At 29.9% G+C, this 13,526-nt stretch overlaps 1 protein-coding gene across 1 annotated transcript in view; it reads left to right on the top strand.

The window, feature by feature from the left end:
* The first annotated feature begins 3,160 nt into the window (after nucleotides 1-3,160).
* The window catches only part of LOC139491634 (single-minded homolog 2-like), a 37,292-nt gene continuing 26,926 nt past the window's right edge, over nucleotides 3,161-13,526 (top strand). Inside the window, exons 1-2 of the mRNA XM_071279415.1 lie at nucleotides 3,161-3,865; nucleotides 9,391-9,572. Of these exons, the coding sequence (XP_071135516.1) occupies nucleotides 9,398-9,572 (175 nt within the window). The 5' untranslated portion in view covers nucleotides 3,161-3,865; nucleotides 9,391-9,397. The remainder of the gene's footprint in view (nucleotides 3,866-9,390; nucleotides 9,573-13,526) is intronic.

Here is a 13,526-nt window from a genome sequence, read left to right as displayed (position 1 = left end):
AAGAGGTCGTCCCATTCACACCGATGATTAAGGGGGGAAGGGGGGATACAGAGAACTCAAACTAACTTTTAAAAAAAACAATCAAATTGAAAATATACACTGAAATATACGAAGATGTTTTAAATTTCCAAAGAAATGAATAACATATCTTAAACCTTTTGTAAAAAGGAATTTAAGACTACCCTCTCTCTTCGTCCAGTATCCATGTTTAAAACAACAATAAATCAAATTCCAATATAGGAAAAAGTCGGTTGTTTAACAAAGAAACTGTCCGAAGTGACGTCTCTCCAAGTGAAGACCTAACATGTGTGTACTTGGTCAAAGATTTAATTTTCGCCTAATGATAAGAATAATTGAATTATTTTCATGGCCAATAAATATAATCCCTTAAGTAAACCTGCATAAGTAATCAGACCTTAATGTCCTTATCAATTCAATTTTCACATTTTATACTCAAAACCTTTGATGTCTACGTATCAAAGGTAATTGCACTTTTCCCACTTTGTACCGTTACACAAATAAGAATGTTTATTTAATTAGATGTATATGATGTTCATGTTATTTTTAAAGCATTGTTAAAAAATATGGTATTTATTTAAATTCAGTTACATACCACACCCAAAAGTTTAGTCGTGGTTTGTAAAATCTTTTTTTTTTCTACCTATTTAAAAGTGTGGTAAATAAAGGTGTTAATCCAATATAACGATTTAAGAATTTATAGAAGTCAGTGTACTAAACCCATACATTGCGTTACACTGACCATATGCATATGATTTCGAATAAACTTTCTTTTTACAAAAATAAGAACATTGTATAAATTTATTTTTTGTTTATTCTGAATTCCCAACAAGAAACAATAAGAAAAATGAAGCAAATAATAATAAAAACGAATACAAATACTATATACTGTACTTGGGGTTTCTTTCAAATTAAAATAATTAATAAATGAATAAGAAATAATAATGTCACATTATTCATGTTGAACTTTCAAAATTGATACAATTTCTTATATAACTCTTTGAATTGGAAAGATAACCAATGTATTATTGATAATTTATGCAAATATCATAACTGAATAATACATTACATTTATTTAAATTAAACACCAAAGCTGTTTGTTAATTGCTGAAATCTTTTTTTCAGATAAAATTGTTTTTATTGTTTTGTACATTTTGTGGCGAATATAGAAGAAAAATATAATCAAAATAACAGAAAAATCAGTGTCGTAAAAAGCGAATTTATGTACTTCAATAAAAATCATTATGCTTATGCTAATTTGACAGGAATATGAAGATTTTTTGGAGCAATGAAAACCGTTCCTTAAAAAAATACTATTATTCAAATCTTGAACTTACCATTTACATTATGTTAAAATTAAAAATGGCACACATTGTTGATCCTAAACAAGACAAAATGACAGTCTCGTTAACATTTTTTTCCAAATTCTACAATGCGACATCTTGACAGATTTTAAAAGCAGAAAAGCAAACACTTTGAGTATGAAAGGATGTCTAACCTCAACTACCGTCTGGAAAGATAGACTTCTAGTTTGAACAATTCCTAATCGAAATAGGTCTGTTTACAAATGTTAATTTCACTTCCAGGTTTTGTTGACAAGACAACCAAAATGTCTTGTTTTTTCAAATTAATCTGTTATGTCATGGCTAAAAAATTATCTCCGTTAAATAACACTCTTGAAGGGAGAAAGATGTTTTTACGAATTTGTAAAGAAAGGAAACCATCTGCTGAGACATGATACATTGTTATTAGTAAATAATCGTCGTTAAATTTACTTTCAAATTGTCAAAAATGAATATTACAAGAAACGAAATACCCTGAAGACCAGTAGTCTCACGCAGGGACAACATTAGGGTAATACTTCATTTGGAGTGTGCTACTACCGGCAATGGAATAAAATCAACAACCTTCCAATTCAAATGAACATGGCTGAGCATTGTTACGAACTAATGAAGCACACAACGGCCTTCCATAGTTGATACAGTCCTTCAAAGTGTGAAGGCTCGCTACATGTCCATATGAATTTGGTTTCTTGTTTGCTAATGAGGGATGAAATTTACAAATCAACTGGATAAATTCTAGTATTTATTTAATAATTATTAAAGATTAATGAAGTCGGAGTTAACTTAATGATTTTCTAAATGATCATTATTCAGTTTCCCGCCAAGATGCGTATTTCATGCCGATAATGGTAAATGCGGTTTGTTGTCTGCTGCGAGAAAAATAATAATGTTTGCTACAGCATGCATGTATTGCCATAATTGTCATATTTCAGAAACGATGATTCTAAATAGCGTTAGAAAAAAAGAACGAATTTAAATCAGTTTCTTATTTTTTTTAAGAAGAAGATGATAATTGAGGTAGAAAAATTCTGTATCAAAATATCCTATTTTTTTCATTTAGTTTAACAGGAAAATGAAATAAAAAAAAGTTTGAAAAAGGGAATCATGATACCAGAGCCATATAATACAATTTTAATACAATTATTTGTCTAATTGTGCTATTTCCGTAAAATTTACTTGGAATTTTGAAGATAAAACCCTCTTATAAGGATGACCCCTTTTATTTTATCGACAAAAGATATACAGGTATAAATTACAGCTTAATAAAATTTCAAAATAAAACAAATTTCACAAAGATTGGACTATAAAATATCAAGACAATTGAAAATGAGAACAAAAAGTTTCCCGTAGTACAATTATGCAGTTACGCCTTCCCAAAGCATGCAAATTATGACGATGTCCTTCTCTCTATCATTTCGGTCAAAACGTTTATTTAAAATTATAAAACATTCATTTGTTAAAATCATATATAGGTGTTAATGGTCTTTTGAAAAGTCATCATGACCGTATCTTAAATGATCGTTAAAAACAAAAGCATATTATTCATTGCAACTATTATTTTTGACTCAATTTCTCAATCAGCTATATCATTTGAGTTTTCATTATATACCAAATTAAAACGTACGACAGTCTATGTAAAAGAAAATAAACAAAAAGGAAAACGAAATCATATTTTAATCAGTTTAAAAATATCCATATGAAAATTGAAGCGTAAATACCTTTAAAGAATTAAAGACGACCCTATGTCAATGTTAAACTCCTATCGTCCAATGAAAACACAGATAACAACGATATCATATAATTTGATTGATGGGTGTTCGGTTAGTTAGATCCATTTCATTTGTCGTAAACTTTCTTAAGCCAATTAGAAGGTGTGACCGATCCCACTGTTTTAAAATTATGACCAATTTGTAAAAACTGTTGTTAAAATTAGTATCCATTTCGATAAAATTTGGCTCACATAAATATCAAACTTTGCTCGTAAATCCGTGATTTAAAACAAAACGAACTTAATGAACGACGCACCTTTTCACAGTTGCCATAGAATATTAAAATCCTAAAACCACTAAATTCAGTTTTATTTGGGACGTTAAGACACAGTTCCTAAGATCCGGAATAGCCTGTAATTCCTCATTCTCTGTTGTAATTTCGAATGTGACTACGAGTGAAAGTTGAAACATTTAAATACAAGCGGCGCGTGCTTAATCAAGGATACTTTGAATTCGACTTTTTGACACGAATTTGCTAAGAGCTGTAAAGAGGGGTTTTGGTGGAATAAAGCACGTCAAGACGAAAGTGTATATATCAATCTTACTGAAATTTGATATCAGGAAGAAAACGTGCTGAAGACAGAGAAATTTCAAACGTTCTATTCTAACTTATCCAGTTGTTTTATTCATAAGGGAACTTTATCAGTGCTTCCCCAATACTTAGACAAGTCGTGGTACAACCGTGAAGCCGAATAAGTCACGATTCTACCGACAAGAAAACAATGCTGTTTAGAGGTAAGAGATTTCCTTAATTGATAGTGGAAAATAGATTTGTGCTTATTAATGAGCTAACATGCTGTCAAATGTATTTAATTAATATTCATTTTATCAGCTTCATACAATAGATTATTTGAATTTACTTTGATAAATTTGATCGTTATTTCTCCTCTATAAGAAAAGCTGTGTTATTGTAAATCTTTTGGTTGTGTGCAATAAATTTCTTTAATAAATTTTCACATAAGTATTTTAACAATTGGTGTATCAGTAGGAATTTTTTTGCTTTAGTATTTTTTAGGAAACTTACATGAGCTATTTTGTTGAAAATAATCATTAAGGGGAGGCTGGTCTCGTATATTTTGGCTGTTGAAGAAACAATTTTGTTCTAAAAAAAAAGAAATTTACAAAGTTAATACAAATACCTGTAAATTTAAAGCTTAAATAAATTGACGCATTCTTATATCACCAACACAATTTTTCAAATAAAAATTTTGACACACTTTAAACATTATAAAAACCAAATTCAGCTTGGTATATTTCATTAAGTTTTCAAACACCTGTGCTATAGCTCATCACAGGTGTGAATTTTGACAACATCAAAATATACCGATGTAAAATTTCAATCAGTTTTAATTTTAATCGGACGGAAATTTGATGCGGCAGTTTGATATCTTGGGGTTCTTTTTGTAAAAACTTATATTTTCAATACATTTTTGTCAAAAGTTTAAAATAACATGAATTCTATACATGAATATCATCTTTTAAACTTTCAACTTTTAAATTCTTTCGACAAAAAAGAAATATACATGTAATTTAACCATAAGCCACAAACTCCTATTTCACGAAAAAGTGAATACATCACAAAATACTGGTTACAATTGTTCATATTTGCATGAAGCATGAAAAGAAAGAAACCGCAAAAGCGAATTGCACAAATTTAGATATAAAGTCTATACATTTATTTCCAGAACTTTGTCGGTTTTCTATCGCACACATCATAGAAATCCTCCACTTTTCTTGTCTTTTATGAAAATAAATATAAAAAGCTTAATACAGAAATAAATAATACCTAGAAGTTCGATATTCAACAAATTAGTTTACTCAACAGTTGGCACACACCGAGACACACACACCAACGTGTTTTATATACTAGATACACATTAAGAATTATACATCCAGACAACTAGTGTTTTACTCAAATACTTCGCTGAATATTCCTCTGGCATTTATTATTTCCAATGTTTTAAATAGACAAAAGACAAAGAAACTGCAGTCGTACTGAACATAAATTCAAATATATTTTGATAATGCGCAGAGAAATGATTTTTCCTTATTAGTATTGTTCTTAGAACGCCATTTACTATTTTTTTTTTGTTTTTTTTTTGCATTTAATGTATGACTATGCATTCATACGCTTGTTCTTTAAGACTCCTTACATCTATTTAACCTATATAAATGAACTTGTTTTACTCACTTAATAGTTTGGAAGATATTGGTTAAATTAAGTAAAAGATTCGGACTTTGGTAAGTTCATTTCTGGAATTACCTCAACCATTTTCGCCCAAGAAAATATATCGGAAAGGGAAAGGTGTCGAATAAAGAGACAGCAGTTATAGCAAAGGGAATGTTAAAAACCCAAAAGCTACAAAACTAACCAAAAACCCAAAAGCTACAATACTAACCAAAAAAGAACGAAAACGTAAATGCATGCAGAAAATAATGTCTAAGATCGACTTTGTAAGTCAGAAGTTTTATCCTTATTTTATTTCAATATTTCTTAAATGTCTCCTCACTTGCGGAACTCATATTACGCATTCAATTCAATTAAATTTGTTTTCTGCGTTTGGGTTCACAAACTTTTAGCTCGTGCTCACCTGAACAAGTATTGTGGGAACTTTTAAAAACGGCATCATACGTATTTACTATAGATATCTTTTTATTTTGATGGTGAATCAAAATGTCAAGATTTTCAGTTTGAAAGACTTTTAAAAAATGTTTCAATTTTCGTGGGAAATATTATTTCTTTAAGTACTTAAAGCTTTAAAAATATATTAGATATGCATAAAATTGTCAAAAGATACACACAAAGAGGTCGAACCGATTGCCGTGATTAAATTTACACGAAAATATATTATTTTTTCCGGAAAAAATACATTTCATAATTGATTAACTTCGTCAATATCATATTTTAGAATTGTTATTTTTGAATCATATTTACTTAACCATGAGAATAGTAAAATAAATCCGTTTACTTTTCTTTGTAAAAATATACCCGTATAAAAATGGTACACAGTTGTGACTTGCTTTTTTTTTTAAACACAAATATAATTGTTTTATGATCCGATTTTTGGCGCGACGGAACGTGCATCAACCATGAAACTTTGATATATTTGAAAAAGCTATTTATTTTTATGAATGATGATGTAATACCCATTCAAAATCATGTTAGTTTTAAGTTCATTCAACTAGGAATTAAATAAACTATAATAGTAATGAGCAGAGGGGTTTCTTCATACTTAAAAAATTAAAATTTTACATAAAATTGAAACTTTTAGAACCCAGTGATGTTTTTTTTAATCTTCTTTAGTTACAAAAGACGTCAATAACTAAACAAATTGAAATTATGCAGTTTTATGCAGACAGGATTCGCAGTTATGATTTCATTTTTTATATAATAAATGATAAGCTTGCAAACAAAATAATAAAAATATGCTCGTATGTAACATTAATTATATAAATTATATAATTTTCTAACCTTAAAATTCAATTTTCTACTTATTATTTTAATTTATTCTATGATATTTCTGATGACATATTGAAATTACAGCAATACAGTTCATCATCGAACAAACGGACAACAAAGCATGTTAATTAATTAGTCAAATGACGCGTGTCAGACTCCCAATACACTAGTTCAAATGCATTTATGGCATTACACAGCTTCATAACAATTCATTGATAGGATACTAATAATTCGTCTGGCTTTTGTAGAACAAGACTGGGGAGAAAATAAAATTATATAATGACGATACTGATTAGATTATAAGAATCTAGATAAATTATGTTGAAAATATTCATATTATAATTTCACATCAAGACAATGCATTGGTACAACGGAATTGTTTTAATATATTATTTTCATTTGATCAGGCAAATACTTTCACATAAATCTTCGTTCTTTTTTATAAGTTATATGCCTCTTCAATTCTTCGACATTGTTTTGGTGAACAAATATATCTTATTTATTTTTCAAACTAATATATTTTGCTATCTTCAACATTGAACCCCGATGCATTTTTTTATTTTTGAACAATTCGACCACCAAGAGTAGTCATCTTATTTTATTTTATGTGTGATACCGAACTTAATCCGTTTAAAATGACCACTTGAAATCGGCTTGAGAGAGCTATTATAACACTTCAAATTGATCTTCCGGACACAAGACCACTCTAGACTGGCCATCATCATTATTAGAAAACTAGCCAGTATTGTTCCGGACAGTTATATAACACCCGACTCAATAACGGGTAGATATTGTTTATCCGGTTGACAATAAGTTAATCTTTTTATAGCGTGAAATTCTAAACTTTTGATATTTTCTAGATAATTTAGCTTAGGCTACTTCAAAGGAAAGATGAATAAAGGTGAAAATGATGTCTTAATAAAGATTTTGTTTACTTATCCGTTATCGTTAACATAAACAAATATTCAATAAAAGCTCATCGGCAGCGAAACTCAAATCAAATTCTAAAATTTAAACTACACAAGAAAATAATTTAATTACCGAAAGGATATTGTCCAGTTATTTACAGGTGGCAATGAGTGTCCTTCAAACTGAAGTCTTAAAGTAATATACTTAAGTTCAACCTATCTTGAAATTTTAGTTAGTTTTTAAAAATGATTGAAACATACTCATGTATTTTTTAACGAAAAGTTAATTGCATTTATATATATATATATATTTAATACATACATCAAACATATTTATTTGTTTTGATTTTTTAGAAAACACCTTTTAAAATATATATCTGATTAAAAATTTCAAGTATGACGGCACTTGTCAATTTCTAATAAAATTGGTGAGAAAATTTAGATCAGTTATGAATTTTTCACAATAGATCATATGTATCAACTGAATAGAACTGTCAAACTGGGACAAACCTGCCTACCTAATTTATAAATACAGGATTTCATTTCAATTGACAAATGCGTACATCTCATAGACGTAGCTTTCCAATTCATTTCAATTCATCGAGTGTCAGTTTTACGGCAGAATAAAATACGCTAATTTTCGCTCGATTTGTTACATTGGATATGCACTCCAGGCCACGAATACATTATGAACAGGACAGAAAATTTGAATTAATGAAACAACTTTATCTAAATTTCACGCAGTCGGTTCTCAGGTAAATACATAGAGGCAAGGATGATATCGGTGAATGGCTTAGGTGCACATTCGAAAACATATGATTAAAATTTAATAATTATAAAACTATTTTTAAATAGCACGCCAAAAGAAAAAAAAATATTGTATTTGATAAAGTTTCCTTCCAAAAGTACATAGCAGTCTTTTTGATATGATAGGACTCATTTGAAATAGTTGATGTAAATTATTTTTTTTTAATTTAAAAATGACGTTCAAGAAATGAGTCTAATGACTTAGTGTTTGATATCCGTATGAAGCTAAATATTTATTATAACCAAATTATGACCTTCGTCATTGTTTTATTTTTTGATGCTGATTTGAATTTATTTTTCAATAGCCTATGTATTTAAATACATCATTTTCGAATACACTTTTCCTTTTGATTCGTAAGTCATTGCTTTTTTTCTGCACCCTGTTAGATAAAACGGGTGAACACAAGAAAACACTAATGCTCAGTACAGGGGCGGATACAGGCTTTATAAATGCGCGAGAAGCATGACTTTTTTTCTATTTTCTTAGGGTTCGGGTTGAGAAAAAAGGAGGTGTGCGCCCTAGACGATCTTTCCTTGATCCGATCCTGATTTATATACCCACCGTTATGTTATTTCCGGGGTTTTTTTTTTTGTTCTTGGGTTGTTTTCTTATTAATTATTCACCAATTTATTCCTATTGTCCATCCTTTTGTGAATCTTAAATGTTTTAATAATTTATTCTATCAATAAAACAAATTGTGAAATTAAGCTGAAATCTAGTCAAACCACAACAAAACTAAACACGACTGAGTCAGTTTACTTCCGTTTTCTTTGGGACGAAACAGATTTAAAATTCTTACGCCTTTTGAGGACATTTTTAACGTGGAAATATTTATAAGATTTACAAGTAAAAGGCAAACGTATTTGTCAAGACTTCTAACGCTTATACCATTAAATATTCGAAATTTAAAAAACGAGATGTTTACAAAAGAGAAGTGCTTTCATTTAAGCAAATATCAGTAGAAATATTTTGAAATTGACATGAAAGTGTTTATTGCATGTACGTTTCACCTTTCCTCGATTACAAGACAAAGATATAGATAACTGGACTGATAAATATGTTGGAATTATAATGTATATTTCAGTGGAGTTATGAAAGACAAATCCAAGACGGCGGCAAGATCAAGAAGAGAAAAAGAAAATGCAGAGTTCTATGAACTCGCCAAATTATTACCTCTACCATCGGCTATTACGAGCCAGTTGGATAAAGCCTCCATAATAAGGCTATGTACCAGTTATTTGAAGATGAGGAGCGTTTTCCCAGATGGTAAGTCAATATTTTACCTTTTTCTTATTTGTTGAATCAACTTGATTGAATTTAGTTTTAATACTCGTCCAGTGACAAACATTACAATGCATTTATGACAATGGTCCATTAAAAGATAAAATAAAACGATTACGGTCAAATTAAAATAAAGATATTTCAAAATGTCTTCGGATAAATAAGACCCTGTTGTGTAAACATGTGTTAGGTTTCTGGCAAAGGAGATTTTGATTTCTTTTGCTTTGTCGCAGACTTAATATGTGTTTATGCCAATGCTGATATTAGGAGTTAATATTCCATTTTTAGATACAGCGTTATGTAATTTCCCGTTTCAATATACTCATTTCTAAAAATAATTTATACCATTGTATCCGTTATTCATTTTTATCATGGTTCCTTATATTCTAAGTTAAGGTTGTTAATTGTAGCAGTTAAACACCTTTTGTCAAAAACACTATATATAATTATTCAAAAAATCAAGAGGAATTTATATAACTGATATCCGTAAGAAATTCAAACTTGGAACACTACAAAAAATGTTCTTATCGAAATAAATGTTTTCGAATGTATACGGAAAGAAATTCAAATATGAACGAAATGCATGTGAAGTATCGGTTTAGCATATTTAATTCTGTTTACAACAAAAAATAAGTATGCAATACTAAGATATTTTAAAGGTAAAAAGACGAGTAAAACAGTATGTTATTTTATTAGATATATATGTTCAAAATTTAAAACTTAAAACTTTATTTTGAACATCTAAATAACTCGTATATATTTGATGTCACAACGACCTCGACCTTCAATCTCAACACAATTCTGTTGATAGTTCATTCGTACCATATCCTAGCAAGATAAAACATGAAAATAAAACTTTGATTCCATTTATTTACAAGTCGTTAAGTAAATGTCAAAGTACGCTGGTCTCTTGTTCTTTTTAAAATTTTAAAATTTGTATTTGAATTAAAATTAAAAAAAAAAAATCTGCTTTAATGAGGACATGTAAGTTTAACCAGTTTCAAACCCCTTCGTGATATTCAAATAAATTTTGAAATAGATTCCCTATTAAATGTCATTCATCCTATGATTTTTGTAAAAGCTAATATTTACCAACAGAACGAGGCTTCGGAACTAAAAATACAGTAGTCAATTAGACGATGGGCAAAGAAATAAAGAGCAAATATTATCGACAAACATAGAGAATGTTGGAACGGAAACATAGCATTCAATTTCACTTCTGTCAACAGACATTGAGAGTAAAATTCACACCTTTGAAAAATCACTTTCAGATCAATGTTTATTACGATAAGATGATGAATTTCGTGGGTCACTGACAGATGGGACTAAAGGTCGTTGGTCCGAAGTCGGTCACCAACAGATAAAGGTCTACGACACATGTGGCTATACCCACGCTTCTTATACTGACCCTTCTATTTATATCAGTACATGATACCCCAGTACCAGTACCTACTGGTCCCGCTACTGGTATAGAGTAAATGCATGTTCCTATATAAATGTTATAAAAGAAAAAGACTGCCACAAACAGAGTGCTGTTTGGTACTATACATCAATTGTTTCTCCTGGTCAGATATTTTATATATTGCCCTTCGAGTCTATAGTGGAGAGTTATATCTCTTGCATCAAAACAAAACTTATCCTGCATCCCGGATTGCATAGTGTAATATCAGCCTAGCTCCCTGAAGTAATTTGTTTAACCAGGATTTCTAAATTTTCAAATAATTAGAATTTTAAAATTTAGCTGGTTAATTATAAGTTACTGCCCTAACATACAAAAAAGGCACATAAGGGTGTAGCCATTTTCAATGTCGTATATCTATTGCTCTAACTGTTGACCCTGGAACTATGACGCGGAAATCTAAGTCGTGACAGAATGCTAGAGAGTCTTTGTTTATAATCCAACAGTAACGTCATTCCTGTCTCAGTAAACAAGGCTTACAGGAGAATATTTGGAAATAAACAAACTAAACAACCGTACATACTTTCGAAAGTTTCTCTATTTTATTTTTTAACAAATAGTTGAATATCATTAATGTGGTCATTTATATAAATTTCCTGCTTACAAAACTTAGATTTTTTCGAAAAACTAAGGCTTTTCTTATTCCAGGCATAAATTACCTAAGCCGCATTTGGCATAATTTTTTGGAATTTTGGATCCTCAATGCTCTTCAAATTTGTACTTGTTTGGCTTTATAAATATTTTGATATGAGCGTCACTGATGAGTCTTGTGTAGACGAAACGCGAGTCTGGCGTACTAAATTATAATCCTGGTACCTTTGATAACTATTTACACCACTGGGTCGATGCCACTGCTGGTAGACGTTTCGTCCCCGAGGGTATCACTAGCCCAGTAGTCAACACTTCGGTATTAACATGAATATCATTAATGTGGTCATTTAAATAAATTTCCTGCTTACAAAACTTTGATTTTTTCGAAAAACTAAGGATTTTCTTATCCCAGGCATAGATTACCTTAGCCGTATTTGGCACAACTTTTTGGAATTTTGGGTCCCCAATGCTCTTCAACTTTGTACTTGTTTGGCATTATAAATATTTTGATATGAGCGTCACTGATGAGTCTTGTGTAGAAGAAACTTTAATTATAATCCTGGTACCTTTGATAACTATTGTCTATGATGCGTGTATTTGAAGAAAAAAATATTTATGATTTGACAAAGGAAAAAAGGGGCCACAAGTGGGACATTTCTACACTATTTAAAAACTTGGCATTTGTAAAACTGTGTTTCTTCACCTCTATTTTTGCAGTCAGAAATAATAAGAAGATGAATCATCATGAAATTATAAACTAAATAGAAACAAGGTTGTAAAATTATTTACCCCTCTCCTCCGCAACCAATAAACAGTATTTGTTGTTGTATTTACTAGGGAATACATTAGGGTATAAAAGATAAATCAACATTAGAAGAATTAAAAAATAATTGGCCATTTTCAAAAAGAAATAATTAAATTCAAATGGTTTATTATTCATTTCTTTTTATATACGTGTATATAGGTGTAAACCACGTACCATCAAGTTGATTGGGTGGTAACTGTCAACTGTTGACCTTTATTGATATTGTGGGCATCTTAGTAAATTAAAAATGAAATGCACCAACGGTTCATCTTGTTCATTTGTCCGTTTTGTCTTCCCCTTTCTTCTCTTGCGGTTAACTAATACATATTTCATTGCATCATATTTAATTAGAATTTGATTAGCCGATACCAATCATGTGGTGTTTTAAAATGATGTTTTATGTCCCAGTAAAACGCAAGATCTGTGAAGTTATAAAAAAATTTATAAGCACTTAGTATACAAATTAACAAGAAATATATAAAAACATTGTGAAAAAAAGAAAACAGTTTAAGAAGAGAACTTTTAAGAAAAAGAATTATCGAATCAGTATAATTAAAAGTTACATTGATGGAAAACAAAATGTGTTTTTTTATAGTCTCGGGTGTTCTTGAAAAAGGTTATAATCAGAACCAATCGTTAAGATATTCATGATAACATATAAGAACCAATTTTTTTCAGATGTGGGGGAAGGTCATTAAAATTGTTCAAATTTACAAAAAGTCATCAAAAGTCAAGTCGTTTGGCGCTTTATTTATGCACGTTAAACGTATTGACCGTTAACCTATATACTGTATGTAATACTATCTCTGTTTCCGCTTCACCAGCGTGTATCTACAGTTGCGCAATGAACCACATAAAACACAGCTTTTAATAAATGTGCATACAAATTGTATTTAGTTCTGCATGGTCACCACAATTGATTAATATATGTAGATAATATCAAAAATCAGAAAAGTGGGAAAAAAATCAATTAAGGACAATCTCGCAACTCGTCACCAACCACAGAGCTGTTACGTCCTAATCGAAGGGGTACCTGCCTTTTACAAAAGGAGCGCTCTTTGGTTAGCACTAATATTATCTCATT

Source organism: Mytilus edulis, chromosome 10, assembly GCF_963676685.1.
Source record: "Mytilus edulis chromosome 10, xbMytEdul2.2, whole genome shotgun sequence".
NCBI lineage: Eukaryota > Metazoa > Mollusca > Bivalvia > Mytilida > Mytilidae > Mytilus > Mytilus edulis.
This window is presented reverse-complemented; position numbering and strand designations above follow the sequence as displayed.